This window comes from Papio anubis, chromosome 13 (genome assembly GCF_008728515.1).
Source record: "Papio anubis isolate 15944 chromosome 13, Panubis1.0, whole genome shotgun sequence".
In the NCBI taxonomy this organism is placed as follows: Eukaryota; Metazoa; Chordata; class Mammalia; order Primates; family Cercopithecidae; genus Papio; species Papio anubis.
The window spans coordinates 97,193,134-97,215,935 of NC_044988.1; the positions used below are offsets into that span (position 1 = coordinate 97,193,134).

The window sequence follows — 22,802 nt, forward strand, 5'->3', positions numbered from 1 at the left end:
CCGGCTCAAAAAGCTTGGTTCCCGGGGGCGTGGCCAGAGGGGCGGGGCCTGTGGGCGTCCTGGTGATGGTGCCTAGCAACGTCAGGGCCGGGGCCGCGAGGTAGTTGGCAGAGGCCTCGGGGTCCTCCTGGAAGGGGCCTTATGACAGATTCGGACGAGGTGCGGGCTGGGGAGAAGACTAACGCAAAGGCAGAGGGCCAGGCAGAGAGACCGAGGCTGGGTTCGCAGGAAAGGGTGAAGGCCGGGAGGGGCAGGGGCAGCAGTCCGACTCAGGGAAGGCCCTGGCCACCATGCCAAGAACCAGGGATGTGAGAGATCCTTGTAAGGCTCGGCGGCTGCTTGGACAGAGGTTTCTGGCTTGGGTAGCTGGTGAGGAAGGTGACCTCACCAAGATGGGAGAGCCTGGGGCAGAAGTCAGGTGAGGTGTTCAGTGTGGCCTGCTGGAGTCAGGGTCCTGAAGGGTACCCAAGGGGCTGTAGGACCCCCAAGGCCTGAGACTTGGGACCGGGCCTGAGCTGGAGACATCAGAGCTTGGGGTGTCAGTAGCCGGAAGTGGGAGCTGGGAAGGCCTAGGGGGGAGAGCAGATGGTGTTGTGTGAGGACCCTGATCCCTGACCTTGACCACAGGAGAGGGAGAAGGGCAGGACTGGAGAGGGACAGGTTGGCACGGCCCTAAGGGGAATGGGACTGGGAGTGCCACCGGACCCCCGAGTGGGAGTGCCTCCTTCCAGGCCTCATTTCTGCCTCTCCTCCCTCCCTGCAGAATGCTGGCGAGTATGTCAGTGGGTGGGGGTCATCTCGGGGGCCTGCTGCAGCTTGCTGTCCTTCGGTTCTAGGATGCCCTGAAGGTTGACCAGGGCCCCTCACAGGACATCCCAAAGCCATGGGTGATTCCAGCCCCCAAAGGGATCCTGCAGCACATCTTTGGAACCAGCCAGGTGTTCCAAAGCATCTGTGATGTAAAGCCAAAGGTCACGGGGTTAACAGTGCCCCTCAAAGTCAGGGAGTAGTGAGTGACTACCTTGCTTTGGGGTCCCAGGTTCCTGCCTGACACAGCCATTCCCATACTGTGCAGCTTTGAGCCACTTACTCTGTTCGGGCCTCAGTGAACTCAACTGTCTAATGGGGCTCTTCCACCTCAGTGGAAATGAGGCTGATGGCCTGGCTGGACTCCAGGAACACCAGCCTGCCCTCCCTGGACTTCTGTCTACTCCTCCTGCCTCTCTACCCAGCTCCCTTGCCTCCCACAATCCCCACCCCAGCCCTATGCTCTCAGCTGGTCCACAGTCAGGGCCACCCCTCTGCCTGTCCCCACTTTCTCCACAGCTACTCCAGAGGCCAGCAGTGCTTGGAGCAGGCAGACTGGGAGACAGCTGTGCTGTTCTTCTCCCGCGCGCTCCACCTGGACCCACAGCTGGTGAGAGGCAGACCTGGGTGGGCACAGACAGTTGCTGGAACATGCTTCCTCCCTCCCTGTTGCACCTGCCAGATCCCTCCTCTCAGGGCCACCAAGTCCCTGATGGGAATTGGGTGTCAACCCTCGGCGGGGGCGGAGACTTTCCCCTACCCTCCAGGGGGCGGATGGTGGGGAGGATCCAGCAGCCTGGGTCCCCTCACCCTTAGGTGGACTTCTACGCCTTGCGGGCCGAGGCCTACCTCCAGCTCTGTGACTTCTCCTCGGCTGCCCAGAACCTGCGAAGGGCCTACTCCTTACAGCAGGACAACTACAAGCACCTGAAGCGCCTCACCTTTGTGCTCTACCTACAGGTGCCTGGGGCTGCCAGGGCCGATGCAGGGCACACACCTCACACCACTGGCTTTCCCTCCAGGGGCTCTCCTGGCTCCTGGGCCCAGCTCCGTCTCCTTGGATTCCTCCTTGTCCCTGTGTCTGGGTCCCCACCTGCTGCCCCTCTCACCTCCAAGGCTGGTTTAATGCCAGGGTTGAGTCAAGTTTGGCAGCACTGTCCATTCGGGTTTCTGCCATAATGACAATGTCCAATATGCTACCCACCAGCCACGTGGAACTGTTGAGCCCTTGACATGTGGCAAGTGTGACTAAAGAACTGAATTTTATATCTTATTTTTATTTTATTATTATTGTTGTTTTTGAGACGGAGTCTCGCTCTGTCACTCAGGCTGGAGTGCAGTGGCACGATCTCGGCTCACTGCAACCTCTGCCTCCCGGGTTCACGCAATTCTCCTGCCTCAGCCTCCTGAGTAGCTGGGACTACAGGCACATGCCACCATGCCTGTCTAATTTTTTGTATTTTAGTAGAGACGGGGTTTCACTTTGTTGCCCAGGCTGGTCTCGAACTCCTGGGCTCAGGCAATCTGCCCTCCTCGGCCTCCCAAAGTGCTAGGATTACAAATGTGAGCCACTATGCCCAGCCTCTTTTTTTTATTTTAATTAATTTAAATGTGTATAGCCACACAAAGCAGTGGCTATTGTCTTGGATGGGATGGCACAGATCTAGAGTCCAGAGGCTCTAAGCACTAAAAAGCTCACAGTGACCCCCAAGTGTATTTCAAAGGAAAAACAATATTAAACTATAAAACACCAACAAAGTGTTCCTTTTTTCCATTTTGATAATCTTGTTGTCTTTTTTTTTTTTTTTTTTTTTTTTTTTGAGACGGAGTCTTGCTCTGTTTCTGAGGCTAGAGCGCAGTGGTGCAATCTCAGCTCACAACCTCCACCTCCCTTATTCAAATGATTCTCGTGCCTCAGCCTCCCGAGTAGCTAGGATTACAGATGTGCATCACCATGCCTGGCTAATTTTTGTACTTTTAATAGAGATGGGTTTTCGCCATGTTGGCCAGGCTGGTCTCCAACTCCTGACCTCAAGTGATCTGCCCACCTCGGCTTCCCAAAGTGCTGGGATTACAGGTGTGAGCCAGTGCGCCTGGGCTTGATGTCTTTTGTTTATGTCAAAATATATTCAGTTCTTGGCCGGTTTGGGAGGCCAAGTAGGGCGGATCATGAGATCAAGAGTTTGAGACCAGCCTGGCCAACATGGTGAAACCCCGTTTCTACTAAAAATACAAAAATTAGCTAGGCGTAGCACACGCCTGTAATCCCAGCTACTTGGGAGGCTGAGACAGGAGAATCTCTTGAAACCAGAAGGCAGAGGTTGGGATGAGCCGAGATCGTACCACTGTACTCCAGCCTGGGTGACAGAACAGGACACTGTCTAAAAAAAAAAAAAAAAAAAAAAAAAAAAATCTCTTCTTAAAAAGAAACATTTGGGGCCCTCAGACCATGTGCTGAATCTGTCTGTTGCGGGCCCGTGTCCTGCACAGCCACTTCCTGTGTGCCCTTATGCAAGTCACTCCACCTCTCTGAGCCTCAGTTCCTTTATCTATAAGAGAAGCATGCTAGTGCCAGTGAGAAAACAAGTTGAAGTTCTTAGCACAGGGCTCAGCACCCAGGGCCCAGGGCCAGGCTACAGCATGTTCATGTTAGTTCTGTTGGTCTCTTCTGCCATCTGAGATTCTGTTTTTTGTCTTTTTGTTTGTTTTTTTGTTTGTTTTGAGATGGAGTCTCGCTCTGTCGCCCAGGCTGGAGGGCTGTGGCATGATCTCGGCTCACTGCAACCTCTGCTTCCCGGGTCCAAGCGATTCTCGTGCCTCAGCCTCCTGAGTAGCTGGGATTACAGGCACGCACTAACATGCCTAGCTGATTTTTGTATTTTTAGTAGAGACAGGGTTTCACCATGTTGGCCAGGCTGGCCTCAAACTCCTGGCCTCAAGTGATCCACATGCCTCAGCCTCTCAGAGGGCTGGGATGGGATAACAGGCGTGAGCCACCGTGTCTGGCCCAGCCATCTGAGTTTTCTCCATTTCTCTTTGTTCCTGAATCTCTGTATTCCTGTCTCTTGCCAAGTGTGTATCTCTCACCGACTCTTGCTGTCTTTCCCCAGATCTGTATCTCTCTCCATCTCTGTCTCTGTGTCTCTGCCTCTTCAAGTCTCTCCCAGATCTAAAAGGCTCTATCCTTATCTCTTGTATCTCTCCCTCCTGCCTCAGGGCTTTCGGCTGCCAACCAGGGGGTGCAGCGGGGCTGGGGTGGCAAGCAGAATTGACTGTCCCCTGTGTCCCCAGGGGCAATGCCTTTTTGAGCAGTGTGCCTTCCTGGACGCCCTGAATGTCTTCTCACATGCTGCCGAGCTCCAGCCTGAGAAAGCGTGCTTCCGTTACCGATGGTGAGTGCCCTTGCTGGACCCTTCTCCCAGCAGCGGCTTCCTGACGCCCCACCCGGGAACCAGAGCACTCTGTTCCCTCTGCCCTCAGCATGGCCTGTCTCCTGGCCCTCAAGCAGCATCCGGCCTGCCTCTCACTCATCACCGAGGAGCTGAAGCAGGACACCACCAACGCCGACGTCTACATCCTCCGGGCCAGACTCTACAACTTTCTCCAGAAGGTACGGTGGAGAAGGCGGGCAGGGGCGTGCCTCCCAACCTGGCGGTCATCAGTGTGCCCCAAGATTACAGGAGGAGGCAAGGCTATCAGCTAGCCCAGAAGCCCCATCCCACAGTGCCGTGGGTGCTGTCCTCCCTGGGAAGAGGCCCACACTGGCCTGGACCACTCAGCTACCACTTCAGGTCCTTGTTCCATTGTTGCTCAGCCCTGGCTCTGTGCCAGGCCTGTGCTGCACCCCAAGGGAAGCAAAAGATGAGAGATTCATATCATCCCTGTCCCGATGGAGCTCGCAGCCTGGGGGAGGTATCCCTGGGCAGACGAGTACACTACGAAGGATTTAGCCACAATCCTGTGAAGCCACACACGGGGACACCCAGGGCACCTAACATGAGTTAGCCCTTCTCCCTCCTCCCTTCCTCCCTCCTCCCTTCCTCTCTCTTCCCTTCCTTCCTCCTCCTTTTCTCCCTCCTCCCTTCCTTCTTCCTCCCTCCTCCCTTTCTCCCTCCTCCCTTCCTTCCTTCCGCCTTCCTGCCTTCTGCCTTCCTCCCTTCCCCCCTCCTCCCTTCCCCCCTCCTCCCTTCCTCCCTTCCCCCTTCCTCCCTCCTCCCTTCCTCCCTCCTCCATTCCTCCCTCCTCCCTCCTCCCTTCCCCCTTCCTCCCTTTCTCCCTCCTCCCTTCCTCCCTCCTTCCTTCCTCCCTCCTCCCTTTCTCCCTCCTCCCTCCTCCCTTCCTTCCTTCCCCCTTCCTCCCTTCTACCTTCCTCCCTTCCCCCCTCCTCCCTTCCTCCCTTCCCCTTCCTCCCTTCCCCCCTTCTTCCTTTCCTCCTCTCCTTCCTTCTCCTCTTCCTCCCGCTTCCTTTCTTTTTTCCTGTTTGCCTCAATGAATCACCCCTACCCCTGACCACCCGCACAACCTGGGCTGGGCACAGGGACAGACAGTACAGGAAACAGCTTGGGAGCAAGAGAAACTTAGGGTCACAAGGGAGGAGGTGGAGGGGGTGCTGGGCACCAAGGAGAGGAGGGCAGGGATGAGAAGTCTCCCCAGAGGCAGTGGGAGCCTCCATCAGGTGTCCCCAGGGCAGGGAGCTTTAGGAAGATCATTCTGGTATCCACAAGGAGTGTGGGTCGGAGGGGAGGCCTGGAGGCAGGAGCCTGAGAAGGAGGCTGGGCACCACTGCAGAGTTGGGTGAGGCTGAGGGAAAGGTGGTCATGAGGGCAGCAAGGAGGGGCAAGTCCCACAGCCCTTCAGAAGGCAGGGCTGGAGTCTGGCTTGGGGGGTGGGCTTGAAGGAAACAGAAGGATCCAGAAGGGTTCTGGCTTGGCCTGGGTGGATGGGGAGCTGGGAAACTAGGATGCGGAGGAGCAGGTGGGCGGGGTGGGGTGGGTTCATCTCATTCTCCAGGTGGGGACATCCTGGGGGCGGCTGAAATGCCAGCCTGCATTGCAGGAGGGAGCGCCGCCGCCCTGGCAGGAGCGACTCCAGGGAGCGTGGTCCACCCTGGCGACTCCTCCCTGTGCCTTGGGGCTGGGCTGCAGTGTCCCACAAGCGATTCAGTGGCATGAGACTAGTAATTTGTTTTGTTTTTGTTTTGTTTTTTTGAGACAGAGTCTCACTCTGTCACCCAGGCTGGAGTGCAGTGGTGAGATCACAGCTCACCACAACCTCTGCCGGCAGATTCAAGCGATTCTCATGCCTCAGCCTCCTGAGTAACTGGAATTACAGGCGCCTGCCCAGCTAATGTCTGCATTTTTAGGAAAGACAGGGTTTCGCCAGGTGATCCCCGCTGCCTCAGCCTCCCAAGTGCTGGGATTATAGGTGTGAGCCACCGCGCCTAGCTGAGAACTAGTAATTGATAATTATTGGTGACTGTTGCGATTTTAGCCCCTCCCATGTGTAGGCGTGTTCTCAGCACTTTGCCCCTGTTTAACTGTGAGGCTGCAGCAACCCTTTGGGATAGAGACACACTGTCCTCTTTTCACAGAGGAAGAGCCACCCCCAGGTGACTTGCCCAAGGTCACACAGCCTGTTCCCAGTGGCACTGCCTGGAGCCCAAGGCTGCCTACTCCAAAGCCCTGCCCCTAGCTCCTGCCATTTCCCTCCCTCCATCCACCCATGCCTGCCGTCCACTACACCCCGTTCGACTGCCAGCCAGTCACCCCGCAGGGAACAGGGTGGTGTTGAACTGTCTGTTGCTGGGCTGAGCTGTGCCTTCCTCACCCACCCCTCCTCCCGGTGGAAGGGACTTGCTGGGGGAGGTTTCCGCTGTACCCAGACCAGAATCTGGGCTTGGGCAGAGTGGTCTTGGGCTCAAAGGTCAGGGAGGGGAAGAGGGAGTGCAGGGGAGGGGAGGGAGGACACAACTGTCACAGTCAGGAGGTCACACGCTCCCCACACCTTGAGTGGGCTTCACAGAGGCCTGACAAGGAGGCAGCATCTGCAGAAACCACTGGGGTGGACCTGGCTCACCTCAGGTCACATCTGCAAAGGGCCAGCTGGCATGGGGCCTGGGATGGAATTTCCCCATGATGCTCCTTGTGTCCTTCAAGAGGTAGAAAGGGGCTGGGTATGGTGGCTCAACCCTGTAATCCTGGCACTTTGGGAGGCCAAGGTGGGTGGATCACCTAAGGTCAGGAGTTCGAGACCAGCCTGGCCAACATAGTGAAACCCCATCTCTACTGGAAAAAAAAAAAAAAATTAGCCAGGTGTGGTGGCATGCACCTGTAGTCCCAGCTACTTGCGAGGCTGACGCGGGAAAATCTGTTGAACCTGGGAGGCAGAGGTTGCAGTGACCCAAGACCACACCAATTGCACTCCAGCCTGGGTGACAGAGTAAGACTCCATCTCAAAAAAAAAAAAAAAAAAAAAGCAGAAAAGGGTGGGACGTGGGGGGCATGGAGGAGGCATGGTGTGATGCCACCCTGCTGAAGAAAGGCCTCTAGGTCCCATGGCTCAGTTGACCTGTGCCCCTGATGCCACCCCTGGCCTCCTGCAGCCCCACCTCTGCTACCGGGATCTGCACGGCGCCTTGCTGTTGAATCCCAAGCATCCCCAGGCCAGGATGCTTCTCCAGAAGATGGTGGCCCAGGCCCAGCAGGCGCGCCAAGACGCGGGGATCCTGGCCGTGCAGGGCAGGCTGCAGCACGCACTGCAGCGCATCAACTGTGCCATCGAGAACAACCCTCTGGACCCCAGTCTCTTCCTCTTCCGGTACTGCATGGGAAGGTGCTGGCCTTGGGTCCCAGGCCCTGCCCAGCCACAGACTTTCTGTGTGGTTTAAGGAGAGTCCCTGACCCTCTCTAGGCCTCAGTTTCCCCAGCTAGCCTCTAACAGTCTTTCCCTACTTCCTACTGGGTTAAGGCATTACATAGGTGGTCTCTTACAGCTGGAAGAGGGATGGCAACAAATGTCCCAGTTACCCCAGGAATCCTAGAGCCCCAGCCTGCTAAGCAGTTCACACTGGGCGCTGAGCCCAGCTCAGTGGATGAGACTTAGGCTTGAGTCTGGTCCCCAGGAACTTACCACATCCTGCTGCATTTCGGAGGGAGCGCCGCTGCCCTGGCAGGAGTGACTCCGGGCCGTTGTCCACCCAGTCAACCTCTCGCTATGCCAAGGGGCTGGGCTCAGTGTCCCACAAGTGATTCAGTGACATGAGAGGCCACTGTGATTTCGTGCCAATTAACCTCTCCAAACAGCGGTGGTAAAACACCTGTTTCTTGTACAAAATGTTTTAATGTAGAGACTGGCATACACCTGGCTCCCAAAAAGAAAGAGGGAGGGTATTTTTGCAAGAAATAAAATGATCAGTGCCTAGTGGGTTATCTGAGTAGCAGTCCAGAGCTGGCCCCACGGGACAAACCTGGCAAATGAGGTGGGGATGGCCACTGCCTCCATGGGTCAGGAGGTCTGGCCACTCACCAGTCGGTGGGGGTGCACTGGCCCTCATGTCCCTCCTACCGTCTGCCACACCGTCCCCCACAGGGGCACCATGTACCGACGGCTCCAGGAGTTTGATGGGGCAGTGGAGGACTTCCTGAAGGTGCTGGACATGGTGACCGAGGACCAGGAGGACATGGTGCGGCAGGCGCAGCGCCAGCTGTTGCTTACCTACAACGACTTTGCCGTGCACTGCTACAGGCAGGGCGCCTACCAGGAGGGCGTGCTGCTGCTGAACAAGGCCCTCCGGGACGAGCAGCAGGAGAAAGGGCTCTACATCAACCGAGGCGGTGCGCAGCGACCGGGGACCGGGGCGTTGGGGAGGGGATGCGGGGAGCCTCGCCATCTTTAAGGCCCCCACTGGGCACTTGAGGCCCCTGCGGGGGAAGGAGGAAGGGAGAGAGGAAGGAAGCGAGGGAAGAGGAAATGTAATAGTCTCAGTATCCCAGGAACACACTCTGGGAAATGGTACCTTAGACAAACTGGTTCCAGACTCCTTAAAATGCTCCAACAGGCGGCTGGGGAACAGTGCCCAGACGCCCAGAAAACTAGAGGGGACGGGGACCGTGACCGCCGATGGGGGTTATCAGCCACCAGTTTCAGGCCCTGGCCCCAGGGCTGGAGCTGACTGGGCTGGGCCTCCCAGGCACTGGGAGTTGGGGGTGCACTCACCCCTGCCTCCGGACCCTAGATTGCTTCTTCCAGCTGGGCTACCTGGCCTTTGCCGAGGCAGACTACCAGCAGGCGCTGGCGCTGAGCCCGCAGGACGAGGGTGCCAACACCCGCATGGGCCTGCTGCAGGAGAAGATGGGGTTCTGCGAGCAGAAGCACAGGTGCGTGGGCTCCGGCCCCCACGGTGGGTGGGGCAGGCTCTAGGGCGGGGTGGGCAGGAAGCCAGCTGCTGGGATCCCTGGGCCAATCAAGTTGCTTCTCTCCCCAGGGCATGGGCGCGGTTGTTCTCCCCTGTAATCCCCACACTTTGTGAGGCCGAGGCCTAGGCAGGTGGATTGCCCGAGGTTGGGAGTTTTGAGACCAATCTGGCCAATATGGTGAAACCCCATCTCTATTAAAAATACAAAAAAATTAGCTGGGTGTGGTGGCGTGCACCTGTAATCCCAGCTAGTCGGGAGGCTGAGGCGGGGGAATCCCTTGAGCCAGGGAGGCGGAACTTGCAGTGAGCCAAGATTGTGCCACTGCACTCCAGCCTGGGCAACAGAGCAAGACTCCATCCCCACCCCCGCCCTCCCTCCCCCCAAAAAAAAGCTCCTCTCCCAGTTGTGCTTCCTTTTTTTTTTTTAAACGGAGTCTCGTTCTGTCACCCAGGCTGGAGTGCAATTGCACAATCTCAGCTCACTGCAACCTCCACCTCCTGGGTTCAAGCAATTTTCCTGCCTCAGCTTCCCAAGTAGCTGGGATTACAGGCGCCTGCCACCACACCCAGCTAATTTTTGTATTTTTAGTAGAGACGGGGTTTCACCATCCTGGCCAGGCTGGTCTCAAACTCCCCACCTCAGGTGATCTGCCTCCCAAAGTGCTGGGATTACAGGCGTGAGCCACCGCTCCCTCCCTATGCTGGTTTTCTTTGTAATATTTTTACTACTCAATAACTTGGAACTTAATCATAGTCAAATTAATATTTTCATTTTAGCTGATGGGTTTATGGCATTCTCAGAAAGGCCTTCCCTACCCCAAGATCATAAAAATATTCATTGATGGTGGAGTTTCACACTGGCATCTAAGTGTTGGCTCCATCAGGGACGTCGCTGGTGGAGAGAGAGGAGAGGGGCGTGGTGGGGGGAGCAGACCCAGCCTGGTTTCCGTCTAACTCCTCAGTGGGGCCCAGAAGCCACCCTTTTCCCCACAGATGGCCGAGCTCATGGCAGCTCAGAATCCACTGTGTCCTGCAGGCAGTTCCAGAAGGCAGAGGACCACTTCTCCACGGCCATCCGGCACAACCCCCAGAAGGCCCAGTACTACCTGTACCGGGCCAAGAGCCGGCAGCTGCTGCAGAACATTTTTGGGGCACGCCAGGATGTGGCCACTGTCCTGCTCCTCAACCCCAAGCAACCAAAGGTAGGTTCCTGCCACGTCAGGGGTTTAGGCTCAGGAGTCATGCCTGGTGCATGAAGATACTCCTTGGCCCCCAAAGAAATCTGGTTTGATAACAATCATAAGGCCAGGCATGGTGGCTCACGCCTGTAACCCCAGCACTTTGGGAGCCAGAGGCAGGTGGATCACCTGAGGTCAGGAGTTTGAGACCCGCCCAGCCATCATGGTGAAACCCCATCTCTACTAAAAATACAAAAATTAGCCAGGCGTGGTGGTGCACGGTTGTAATTACAGCTACTCAGGAGGCTGAGTCATGAGAATTGCTTCAACCCAGGAGGCAGAGGTTGCAGGGAGGCAGAGGTAGCAGGGAGCCAAGATGGTGCCACAGCACTCCAGCCTGGGCGATAGAGTGAGACTCTGTCTCAAAAAACAAAACAAAACAAACAAGCAAACAAAAAACATTGCAAAACTCTTCCTTCTTCAGTCTTGGGAAGGGCCAAATCTGGCTGTGCGGGATCAGGGCAGCATCACGCTGTGTGCCCGCTGCTCTGGCCCTCCCCTGGCTCTGGTCACCCCCTTTCATGGCAGCTGTCCCTGCTGATGACCAACCTCTTCCCGGGCATGTCTGTGGAGGAGGTGCTTAGCACCCAGATAGCCCACCTGGCCAGGCTGCAGCTGGAACGGACGGTGGAGGGCAGCCTGCAGGCTGGAGGCCCACAAGGCATTGTGGGGTAAGCCCTGGAGCAGGGGGCACAGGCCAGGGCTGGGGAATGGCTGCGGCTCTAGGCTCCTCTGGCTCCAGCTGCATGCCAGGGCCATTGTCTAGTCCTTGGAGAGACCAGCATGGGCCAGGGAGACTGACAATGCCCGGGGGGCTTGTTCGGCAGGATGCTTAAGCAGTGGGAGTTGGAGCGCCAGAAGGCCTTGGCCCTGCAGCTCTCATGGAAGCAGGAGGAGCCTTTGATTGAGACCTCCGAGAAGCTGCAGGCCACCCCTGAGATTCCCCAGGTAGAACCGGGAAGCTCAGAGGGACAGGCTGAGGCCCCCGAGGAGGAGGAAGAGAAGGAGGAGGAGGAAGAGAAGGAGGAAGAGGAAGAGAAGGAGAAGGAGAAAAAAGAGGTAAGTGGAGCACACGCCAGGGCCCGAAGCCCTTGGGGTCTGGGGCAGAGCGTACCCCAGTCCAGGGCTGAAGGACGCAGGCCAGTGGAGTCTGGCTTCCAGGCCTGGCTCTGCACTCCCTCGGTTGTGTGATGGACTGGGGACATCTTGCTATGAGATGGGGATGGTACAAGCAAGGGGTGCTCCTGAGGGAGGGTGTGTGGGGATGTGGGCCCTCACAGAGAGGAGTCACACCCCTGCTCATGGTCACTGTCACGAGTTCTACTGTATGCACTAGCCACTTGCCACTTGTGCCAGAATTTTTTGTTTTTGAGACGGAGTCTTGCTCTGTCACCCAGGCTGGAGTAGAGTGGCATGATCTCGGCTCACTGCAACCTCCGCCTCCTGGGTTCAAGCAATTCTCATGCCTTAGCCTCCCAGGTAGCTGGGATTACAGGTGTGTGCCACCACACCTGGCTAGTTTTTTGTATTTTTAGTATTTTTATCAGACTTAAGCGATCTGCACGCCTGGGCCTCCCAAAGTGCTGGGATTACAGGCATGAGCCACTGCGCCCGGCCCCCAGAATTTTCTTTTTTTTTTTTTTTTTTTTTGAGACGGAGTCTCGCTGTGTTGCCCAGGCTGGAGTGCAGTGGCCGGATCTCAGCTCACTGCAAGCTCCGCCTCCCGGGTTCACGCCATTCTCCGGCCTCAGCCTCCCGAGTAGCTGGGACTACAGGCGCCCGCCACCTCGCCCGGCTAGTTTTTTGTATTTCTTAATAGAGACGGGGTTTCACCGTGTTAGCCAGGATGGTCTCGATCTCCTGACCTCGTGATCCGCCCGTCTCGGCCTCCCAAAGTGCTGGGATTACAGGCTTGAGCCACCGCGCCCGGCCAGAATTTTCTTAATTCTTAAATTTGTTTCTGAAAACCTCTTATTGAATGTAACATAAATATAGGAAAGTGCACAAATCATAAGTGCCAGTTTGATGAATTTTCACAACTGCATGACACCCATGATATCATTATCCAGATCGAGAAAGAATACTTTCCCAGCTCCCAGAAGCCCACTGGGGCCCCCTTCGAGGCCCCTCCCGTAGCCCACCCTACCTACAAGGCTGTCCTGATTCCTAATGCCAAACATGAGTTTTTGTCTTTTCGTCACATAAATGGACAGCATGGTGAGCGTCACTCACGCTGCAGCAGGTGGCAGCAGCCTGCTCCCCGTCTCTGGTGCTGCAGAATATTCCGTCCTTGACAATCCCACAGCGTGTTTCTCTGTTCTACTGCTGGTAGACATCAAGTACACTAATGTTCAAAGGAAACTTTACACAATTGAAGTACAGGAATACCAGTATCCCTTGCCATCAATAGAAAACGTGGCCGGGCGCGGTGGCTCATGCCTGTAATCCCAGCACTTTGGGCGGCCAAGATGGACAGATCGCTTGAGCCCAGGAGTTCAAGACTAGCCTGGGCAACATGGCAAAACCCTGTCTCTACAAGAAAATACAAAACTTAGCCAGGCATGGTGATGTGTGCCTATAGTCCCAGCTACTTGGGAGGCTGAGGCAAGAGGATCTCTTGAGCCCCAGAGTCACTTGAGGCTGCGGTGAGCCGTAATCATAGCACTGCATTCCAGCTTAGGTGAGAGAGCAAGACCTTGTCTAAAGAAGAAAAGAAAAGAGGAAAGAAAACGCTAGCTCTTCAGTTTTCTCTTTTTTTTTTTTTTTTTTTCTCACTCTGTCGCCTTGCCCTGTCTCACAGGCTGGAGTGCAGTGGTGCAGTCTTGGCTCACTGCAAGCTCCACCTCTCAGGTTCACACCATTCTCCTGCCCAAGCCTCCCAAGTAGCTGGGACTACAGGTACCCGCCACCACGCCCAGCTAATTTTTTGTATTTTTAGTAGAGACAGGGTTTCACCGCATTAGCCAGATGGTCTTGATCTCCTGACCTCGTGATCCACCCGCCTCGGCCTCCCAAAGTGCTGGGATTACAGGCGTGAGCCATCGCGCCCAGCAGCTCTTCAGTTTTCTAGCTCATGTTAGAATGAATATTAAAGTACACACCTTCCCTCTGTGTGCCCCCCGAAGTCAGAGGCTCCCTCCCCCAGGGAGATGTTGGGCTGAAGTGGATGGAGCCCAGAGCACAACTCCCAGCTGGCGCCTGGAGCACTATGGTGCACCTCGCTGTCTGCAGCTGTGAATGTGGGCAGAGACCTGCAGCCTAGGTAGGGTCTGGCTGTGGTGGCCAGCAGACCTGGATTCAAACTCGGCCTCTCTGCTCCTTGGCTGAGTGGCCCTGGGCAGGTTGCTTATGGGCTCTGAGCCTTAGTTTCCTGGTCAGTGAAATGGTCATTAGCAGCTCTCCCCATCCCTCCGTCCCCACTTGTATTGGGAGAATGGAAGGGGGTAAAGCCTAGAGAAGCTCCTCAAGTCCTCCCTAAGCATTCCCCAGGGCACAGCCCTTTATAATTTACAGAAGCCTGTCCCATGCCTGAACTAATTTTCATTTTGCAGTTGAAAAAGCCAAGGCGCTAGCAGCCCCTTCAACACAACCGTCCTCATGGCACCATATGCCTGTCTGTCCAGCCTGGCCGCCCCGTTCCTGCCAGGCTTAGCCTCTGTGTGTCCCCACCCCACCCTAACCTGGCACCTTCAAGGACCTCCGAGCTCAGGAGAATGACCACCGAGCGGCCCAGGGCTGCTGGCCTTCTAGAGGCGCAGCTGCGTGGGCCTCCTGCCATCTGAACTACAAAGCCTGTTTCTTGCCATAGGAGAAGAAACCAAAGCTCACACCTAGCAAGGTGGCGTCCCTGTCTGAGAGCTACCTCGACCAGACCTCTTTAGCCTCCAGCATGAGCTGTAAGTCCCTGGGGCTCCCGCCAGGCCTCAGGAAGCTAAGGCAGCAGGGTGGTCAAAGGTCAGGGGTCGAAGAACGCTGGCCTAGGTGTGAGTTTGGCTCTGCTGCTGACAGCTGGGTGGCCTGGGGCGAGTGGCTCTACAGCGGGAGTAACACTCTTGCTGGGCCTGCCGAGGACTCAGCGGGCAGTGCCCAACACGGGCAGGGAGGCCGAGGCTTGCTCCAGGCCCTTCATGATAGCTGCTACTCTGCTCTCATCCCCTCCCAGCCCTGTCCCTGAAAAAAGCCCACAAACCTTGTGCATGGCCAGGAGGCTTTTAGCCCCAGTTCCTTGGGGCCCCAGCCTGGAGGAGACAGAAGTGAAGAACGGGGAGGCTGCTCCTCAGAGGCCCCAGGGCGGGTGTGTGCAGTCCTCGGTGGGGAGGGGAGTGGCAGGGCCCAGGCCCCTTCTTCATTTCGTGCATCCAGCAAACCCACCGAGTGCCCTGGGCCAGGCCTGTGCTCAACACTGGGCACAGGGATGACTGGCATAGTCCTTGCCCTGGGACATGAGCTCTAAGCTCCAACAGGAAGAAGGCTCCCAGGTGACCCGACAGCCAGGAAACAGGGCAGACACAGTGCAGGGGAAGCTGGGGCTGTGGGTGCATTTAGCGCCTTTTAGTGGGGACAAGGATGGAAGGGCAGGAGGGTGCCAGGCAGGGGGATGCAGGGGCCCTGCTGGGGCTGTCTGCTGCAACAGGAGCAGAGGGTAGGGGCAGCCATAGAGCAGAGGCCTGGGACTGGGAGAAGGGGGCTCTTAGGCATCTCCCCCATCTCACAGCCCCACCCCTCAGGGTCTGGGGCGCTGGGGGGCTGGGCGGGGGTGATCTGCAGGTCTTTCCCTTTGGCAATGTGAAGCCTCAGGGCCACAGGCCAGTGTGAAATTGGGAAGCCCCTTTTCCCGGAGCTGTCCAGGGCAGGTGCGGCAGGCCTGATGGGTGCTCTTGGCACACCCTTCCCAGTCAGGACCACATGCACCTCAGAGACTGAGACGTCGGCTATCTGCCAGGAATACAGGAGCACCTCAGCCACCGCCATGACATTCTCTGACTCATCACTGCTGAAGACGCAATCCTCAGACTCTGGGAACAACAGGGAGGCATTGAGCCATGGTCCCAGAAAAATCAAGGACATCCAGGGCCAGAGGCAGAGCCTTAGCAAGACCCAGGCCACCCAGAGCCAGAGGCAGAACTTCAGCAAGACCAAGGCCGCCGTACACAGGAGGAACTCCAGCAAGACCCAGGCCACCCAGGGCCAAGGGCAGCGCTCCAGCAAGACTGAGGCCACTCAGGGCCAGAGGCAGAGCTCCAGCGAGACCGAGACCTCCCAGGGCCCAAGGCAGGAGCCCAGCAAGACCAAGACCACCCGGAGCCCAAGGCAGAGGCCCCGAAAGGTCAAGGCTGCTCGTGGCCGGAGCTGGAGACCCAGCAAGCTTGATGCCACCCAGGGCCGAAGCAGGGGACTGCTCCGAAGTTCCACCAAGACTGAGGCTTTCTATGACTCAAACTGGAGCCTCAGCAAGACTGAGGATGTTCAAGGCCAGGGCCAGAGAACCAGCAAGGCTGAGGCTGCCCAGGGCAAGAGCCAGGGCATGAGCTCAACTTCCAGCAAGGCTGAGTCCACCTGGGGACCCAGCCCGAGTGTCAGCAAAACTGAGGTTGGTCAGGACCTCACCTACTACGAAGCTCTCTGAAGGGACCATCTAGCCCCTCACTTCTTGCTAGGGAGGGGAGCAGTTCTACTCACCCCCCAGCACTGGCACTGAGCCAGCTGCCTCCTTCCAGAGCAATTAAAAGTCTTAGCAAACAGTCCTCTGGTCCCATAGCTGAGTTTATTATACTTGTTCTCTTCTTTTACAAAATTAAAAACTTCTAAAACCAGGCCCAAGTGGCAGCTTGAGTCCCTCCATTTATAGAAACCAAGAAGGCTCCACCTGGCTTGATGAAACGGACACAGGGTATGGGGTGGAGGGGAGGGGGCATGGTGCCCGACCAAGGAGGCAAGGGGCAAGGGTGGCAGACTGAGGAGGGAGCGCCGCCATGAGCCACAGTCCCTGAGTTATAATTCACAGTAAGAAGGCTCAGGCTGCAGGGGGAGGTCAAGGCTCAGTGAGGTTCTGGGGTGACCAGGGGTTTCCCTGGGGAAGGTGGCCAGGGCCAAGATGCTCTTGAGCCAGGTTAGAGGCCAGGGCCCTTCCCAGCCATCTGTCCCGTGGCCCAGCCGCCACTCCCTTCATCTCACTTGGTGCGCTGGGTTCCTGTGACAGAGGCCCCAGGCCTTTCCTGCATGGCCTGGCCATTAGAGGGGCCAAGGATACCACCCGGGGAGTCAGAGAAAGAAGGAGATTCGGGAGGCCACGGTCTTGCAGCCATTGGAGGAGAAGAGCTGCTCGTCCTCAGGGAAGAAGGTGGTGCTGTCCAGCACAGCCTGGACAACCTCATCCCTCGGCTCCAGGCCCAGCTGGGCCAGCTCGTTGAGCACGCAGTGCCGGACGTGGTGCCGCTGCAGTGGGAGGAAGGGCACCACTGCGTCTAGGAGGCGCTCTTCCATGATGCCCGAGTGTGAGAAGCCATCTGCAGGAAGGGCAGGTGGGGAGGGGGCCTTGTGCTTCACAAGAGGAGAGAAGCTGGCCCCCAACCCCCAGGGGCAGGACGGAAGATGCTGGCCTCAGTCCCCTCAGCCGCCTTCTGGGTGTAGGACTCAGGGCCTGTAAGGCTGACCCAAGGTCACAGAGCTGGGAGTGCCAAAGCCGGGCTCAGAACTAGCAGGTCAGTGGGCAAAGCATGAGACCCCGGGAAAGCCTGGCCCCTGGGTGTGGGGTGAAGCCACCCGGGGAGGGCTGCTGAGCCAGACTCACGGTGTGGGTTATCCAGCACGGCGCGGGAGATGACTGGCTCCAGCTCCTGCAGGAGGATCTCCTCGCGGTCCCGGCGGCTGCGCCACGCCTCCAGTGCCACCTGGTTGATCTGCTCGCCACCCGTGTTGCTAAAACCATGGGGGACCCAGGCTGAGACTCAGACGAGGACTAGCGCAGGGCAGGATTGGACCCTCGCCTCCCCGCTGCCACCTGACAGGAGCACAGCCCGGTGCAGGTTGAGGAGCCAACCCCACTGAAAACGTTCCACTTCCCCCTCCATGGTGTCCATATCCACGGCCCCTGCAATTCACCTACACATGCCATGTACTTTACAGTTTACAAAACGCTTTTGGGTCCCTCAACTGACTTTCCCTCACTAAACTTCCAGGAAGGTATCGGGGCATCATTATTGGCCCCGCTGTTCAGAAGCAGAGACAGAGGCTCAGAGAGGCGGAGCCATGCTGCCTGAGGAAACGCAGCAAGGATTCTGAGAGCTGGGACTAAAGGACAAGAACTCTGTTCCTGTTTGCCCCAGGCCTGTGTCCTCCTCACCACAAAAGAGGGAAAACTTCTCGACCTGGCAGGGCTTCCACAAGGAAGTGGTGATCAAAAAGACTGAGCCCAGAACGGGCTGAGAGTGTCCAAAGGGAATCAACCAGGCGGAATGACAATGTCATCTCTGAGAGGGTGGGGGGCACTGGGAAAGCCCAGCTAAGCCCACGGGGAATTGGATTCTGCTGGGAGCACAGGCCAAGAGCTGTAGAGCTGAACCTCTGCGAAGTGACCCCCCACCGTGCCCGCTGCAAAGCCGGGCCCCACCTGATGAAGATGAAGATGGCTTTGCGATAGTTGGTCCCATATACAACCCAGGAGGAGCCCAGGAAAGGCCGCAGGACTTCCATCAGGCCTGGGGGCATCTTGTCCATCTCATCGAAGAGGAAGAGGGAGCGGCCACAGGCAGTGAGGTTCCCTTGGACCCAGCTCTTAAGATCCTTCTGTAGGGGAGAGACAGGAGTTCCAGGCGGGGCTGGAGAAACTCCCCCAACCCCAGACCTCTTCCCAAACCAAAAACTAACCTCCTTTCTAGGGAGATGTGGTCTCCCAGAGAGCACCAACCTCTTAGTGAGACTGATGGTGAAACTGTATCCCAGAGAGGGGCAGAGACTTGCCCAAAGCCACACAGCCGGTCAGCAGCAGAACAGGGACTCAAACCCAAGCCTCCCACTTCCCTGTTCAGGGCTCCTTGCACGACACCTGCTGCTTTCTATAAAAGAGGAAGGCTCCTTCCCGCTCCCTGAAACTACACAGCAGTGTTGACAGCTGAAACTGATCAGCCTGGAGGGTACCTTGCAATCAACAACAGTAGTAGCAAGAGCTAGTATTTCCCGATGCTTACTCTGAGCCACAAATTGGGGCTGATTTCCAGCAAGACAACAGTGCACATTATCTGACAAACACAGGTGCTCCATAAATAATATCTGCAATGATATAATCTCATGTCCCTCACAACAACCCTGGCACGTAGGTACTGCCAGGTTCCTTACTGCCCCAAGGAATCAAAGTACTCCCTGCCAGGTAGAATGGCACCTTCCCAAGTTCTGTGCAGGATGGGTCCTGAGGGCTGGGGCTGCAGCCGGCTGTGTGGCCTGGAGCAGGTGACTCCCCTGTCTGGGCTCAGGACTTACTCCCTAGGGTGGCACCCCATGGTGAGGAGAACAGTGGTCAAGGACGCATCCAGCCTACCTTGTAGCGCTCGATGTGGCTGGGGTGGGGGAAGTGGATGACGGGAGAAAAGTGGTGCACGCGGGGGCTGCGGAGGCCGCCCTGGAAGAGGTAGTGCGCCAGCAGGGAGCTGACATAGGATTTGCCGGTGCCGGTCCAGCCGTGCAGGGAGAGGACCAGCGGCTTGGTGGGGGCAGGGTCGCGCACAAAGGCCTTCAGCGCCTTCACCACCAGCGCCTTGGCTAGATGCTGGCCGGCCAGGTGCTGAGCCAGGTCACACTCCAGACCTAGGGCCACAGGAGGATGGTGAGGACACATCCCACCAAGGCAGAGGTTCAAGGGGAACGTCATGTCTGGAACCTGGTCTGGAACGTCATGTCTGGACTCCTGTGTCCTTACGTTTGTCCAAGCTGTCTATGCACATGGCACGGGGACCTTGGGGTCTGTGGCGGAAAAAAGCCACCTTCGGGCCTGATTCAGCTCGGCAGCGCCCCCACCAGGCAGTCATCTAGATTGCACTCAACCCTAAATGCGAGCTGTCAACGAGGTCAGCCCCAGCCCCGGCCATCCCCACGGTGCTCTTCTCCCTTGACGGCCAGGCCATTCCGGGGAGGCCCAAGATCTCCCCAAAAGGGCTCTGCTGGCTGAGGCCTCTCTCCAGGTTGGCAGGGCCTCCTGGACCTCAACGGGTACCCTCCACCCTCGCAAGTCTGCCGGCCCCGCCCCCCGGTCCCACCCTCTGAGTCCTCGGCGGCTCTGGCCGGGGCCAGCCGGGCTCCCAGCGCGCCCGCGTCCGCCCGCCCCACGCTCCGGGCTCCCTGGCGCCTCACCCGGCAAGTCGGGCCGGAAGTCGCATTCGCAAAAGGCGCCCAAGTTGCAGCGCAGGGAAGTCAGGTCCCAGGCGGCGGCCGCGGCCGAGACCAGCCCGAACAGCCCGAGGAGCGAGCCCCAGGGCCGGCAGCTGCGCGTCACAGCCGCCATCCGGGTGAGGCCCGAGCTCTGTGTGGAGCAGCCAACTGCCTCGCCCGGGAACTGCAACTCCCGGCGTGCAGCGCTCCGCAGCAGCCACGCCCATCGCCTACAACTCCCGACACCCCTCTCCCCGTCTCAAAGGCAGGCCCAGTCTTTCCGCAGCAGGACCAGAAGGTGGCCTCCAGGGGGAACCCGCGAACCGTCCAATCCGGGACGGCGGGCCGCGTTTCCATGGCCACGGTAACTAGGGGACCATCGTAGTAACTCAGAAAGAATAAATAAAGGATTATGACCACAAAGGGCGACGTAACAATTACAGCAAAAACTTGTGCGGAACCTTACACCTTGCAAAGCGCCTTTCCCATGCTCCTTTTTTCTTTTATGTGACAAAAGTGCCCTTGCTAACAGTTTTTGGTGAGCACTTACTCTGTGCCATTAGTGCTAAATGTCTATATAACTTATAATATGGTAATAGTATCTGCTATCCAGAGAAATGGTGGTGTTTCAATGAGATAAAGGCACACAAATTGTTTGGCTCTGAAAGTGATCAATAAATGATTATCAACATTCCGTTGTGTATGAAACAGGACTGTCCCTCACCTAGCAGCAACTGTGGCCAAATGCTTGGCATCAGTTCTAGGAGATGGGTTTTGTTGTTGTCCCCATGTTAATAAGGAGGCATTTGGGACCGAAGAGGTTAAGCCTTTTACTCAATGTCACACAGCTGGTAAACAATAGAACTAAACCCAAGTCTGGCTGCTGCCAGAGCCCTAGTGCGCGGTTGCATGTTATCAGCCTCTCTTGGTCAAAAGATTCAGAAGGCAAAGGACTCCAGACGTTTGAGGTTCAGCGCACAGGATTCCCAGGCCTCCAGCTTGGCCTGGATTCGTTTTGATCCCTGTTGCCCACCTCCCCCTCCCACTGGAGTAAGGGAACCAAGACAACAGCCTTCATGGCCCACCTCAAAGACCCTGTCCCGGCCGGGCGCGGTGGCTCAAGCCTGTAATCCCAGCACTTTGGGAGGCCGAGACGGGCGGATCACGAGGTCAGGAGATCGAGACCATCCTGGCTGGGCCGACGTGTGAAAACTCCTTTCCTACTAAAAATACAAAACTAGCCGGCTGCAAGGGCGTACGCTCAGTCCCAGCTACTCGCTGGGAGGCTGAGGCAGGAGAATGCATGGAACCCGGAGCATGAGCTTGCAGCAGCTGGAGATCCGGCCATCGTGACTCCAGCCCACATAGAGCCAGACTCCAGTCTCCCAAAAGATCTCTGTCCCTACCAACTCAACAACACACAGCCCACACACACACACACACACACCCCATGGCTTCGGGGGCCAAATATCAAAGCCTGAAAAGAAAGAAGTAGTTGCGGCGGGTGCGGTGGCTCATGCCTATAATCCCAGCACTTTGGGAGGCCGAGGCGGACGAATCAACATGGCGAAACCCCGTCTCTACTAAAAATACAAAAATTAGCCGGGCGTGGTAGCAGGCGCCTATAATCCTGGCTACTCTGGAGGCTGAGGTGGGAGAATCATTTTAACCCGGGAGGCGGAGGTTACAGTGACATAAGTGAAACTCCGTCTCAGAAAGAAAAAGAAAAAAACAAAAAGGGAAGGAAAGGAAAGGAAGGAAGGAAGGAAGGAAGGAAGGAAGGAAGGAAGGAAGGAAGGAAGGAGGAGAGAGAAAAGAAAGAGAGAAAGAAAGAAAAAAGAAAAGAAAAGAAAAAGAAAATGAGTAGTTTCCACTATCAAGGAGAAAAAAGGAGAGAAGTCTGGGTTTGGGAAGCCAGGTGGAGCCTTTCCCGCTCTGCTGCTGTGACCCGGGAAAAGTCCCTTCTCCTTTCAGGTATCAGTCTTCCAGAGGGGAGTTGGGATCATAGATTTCAATAAGCCCTTCCACCCCAGTTCCTCTGATTTTTGGTTGTGCATTTGTGGGAACTGTTGCCATGGCATCCCGGGGCAGGGCAGGCGGTAGGAGCACTGGGTTGGAATTAGCTGTTTATCTCTCCCACTGGTTTGTGAGCTCCCAGAGAGCAAGGACTGGGATTTCATACTTGCTGTAACCCTGGCTCCTGGCACAATCTGGACTGTTGCAGGTGCTGAAGAAGTATTTGTTGTGAAGTCCTGATTAGGGAAAATGAGTCATGCTGATAGGACCAGGGGAAAGCAAAAAGAGAAAGCAGATAAGCTCAAAGTCGGCCTTTTTTTTTTTTTTTTTTTTTTTTTTGAGACAGAGTCTCGCTCTGTCACCCGGGCTGGAGTGCAGTGATGCGATCTTGGCTCACTGTCAGCTGCATCTCCTGGGTTCATGCCATTCTCCTGCCTCAGCCTCCCAAGTAGCTGGGACTACAGGCGTCCACCACCACACCCAGCTAATTTTTTGTATTTTTAGTAGAGACGAGGTTTCACCACGTTAGCCAGGATGGTCTCGATATCCTGACCTCATGATCCGCCCACCTCGGCCTCCCAAAGTGCTGGGATTACAGGCGTGAGCCACCGCGCCCAGCCAGACGTCTGCCTTCTTGGTGGTTCAGGTCACACAGCCCTCCTGTGCCCAACTTCTCACCAGACACCTGTAGGTTAGCCCACTGCAACCTTGGTGTTATCAGTACTGCGGAAAGCCCTGTTGAGCACACAGCGGAAACACCATCCCATAAAAACTCACAGCAAGGCTTTGTCTCTTCGCAGTCAGCTCCTCTTCTGCTGACCTGCCCATCGCTACCTTGCAATGCATTTTCATGCTTTCTCTAGTAAATCTGCCTTTCTTTACCAACAACTGTCTTGGTAAATTCTTCTTACTCCCATGCCACTGGCCCCAGGTACTCGCCACTCGCGCACAACATTTGTTGAATGTTC

The 22,802-nt window shown here is 56.7% G+C and overlaps 2 protein-coding genes across 7 annotated transcripts; one reads left to right on the forward strand and one right to left on the reverse strand.

Annotated features, from left to right (window-relative positions):
- The first annotated feature begins 6 nt into the window (after nucleotides 1-6).
- TTC16 (tetratricopeptide repeat domain 16) lies at nucleotides 7-16,272 on the forward strand. 4 transcript variants are annotated; one of them, XM_031654536.1, is made up of 14 exons: nucleotides 7-159; nucleotides 764-1,009; nucleotides 1,327-1,417; nucleotides 1,624-1,767; nucleotides 4,099-4,199; nucleotides 4,288-4,417; nucleotides 7,409-7,623; nucleotides 8,395-8,639; nucleotides 9,041-9,182; nucleotides 10,214-10,422; nucleotides 10,883-11,129; nucleotides 11,286-11,517; nucleotides 14,267-14,354; nucleotides 15,354-16,272. In XM_031654536.1, exons 6-14 carry the CDS (start codon nucleotides 4,289-4,291, stop codon nucleotides 16,082-16,084), a joined length of 2,238 nt encoding a protein of 745 aa, XP_031510396.1. In that variant the 5' UTR covers nucleotides 7-159; nucleotides 764-1,009; nucleotides 1,327-1,417; nucleotides 1,624-1,767; nucleotides 4,099-4,199; nucleotide 4,288; the 3' UTR covers nucleotides 16,085-16,272. The 4 variants fall into 4 exon arrangements, with proteins under 4 accessions (XP_031510396.1, XP_031510393.1, XP_031510394.1 ...); XM_031654533.1 differs by having other exon boundaries at nucleotides 837-1,009; XM_031654534.1 differs by having other exon boundaries at nucleotides 837-1,009; nucleotides 10,257-10,422; nucleotides 10,987-11,129.
- On the reverse strand, nucleotides 16,204-20,926 carry TOR2A (torsin family 2 member A). Of its 3 annotated transcripts, XM_003911916.4 has the most exons (5): nucleotides 19,801-20,900; nucleotides 18,992-19,257; nucleotides 18,068-18,243; nucleotides 17,249-17,376; nucleotides 16,204-16,964 (listed from the first exon to the last, which is right to left on the reverse strand). In XM_003911916.4, exons 1-5 carry the CDS (start codon nucleotides 19,949-19,951, stop codon nucleotides 16,720-16,722), a joined length of 966 nt encoding a protein of 321 aa, XP_003911965.1. In that variant the 5' UTR covers nucleotides 19,952-20,900; the 3' UTR covers nucleotides 16,204-16,719. The 3 variants fall into 3 exon arrangements, with proteins under 3 accessions (XP_003911965.1, XP_017805470.1, XP_017805471.2); XM_017949981.3 differs by lacking the exon at nucleotides 18,992-19,257 and having other exon boundaries at nucleotides 19,801-20,185; XM_017949982.3 differs by lacking the exon at nucleotides 17,249-17,376 and having other exon boundaries at nucleotides 16,829-16,964; nucleotides 19,801-20,926.
- Between the last annotated feature and the right edge of the window lie 1,876 nt (nucleotides 20,927-22,802).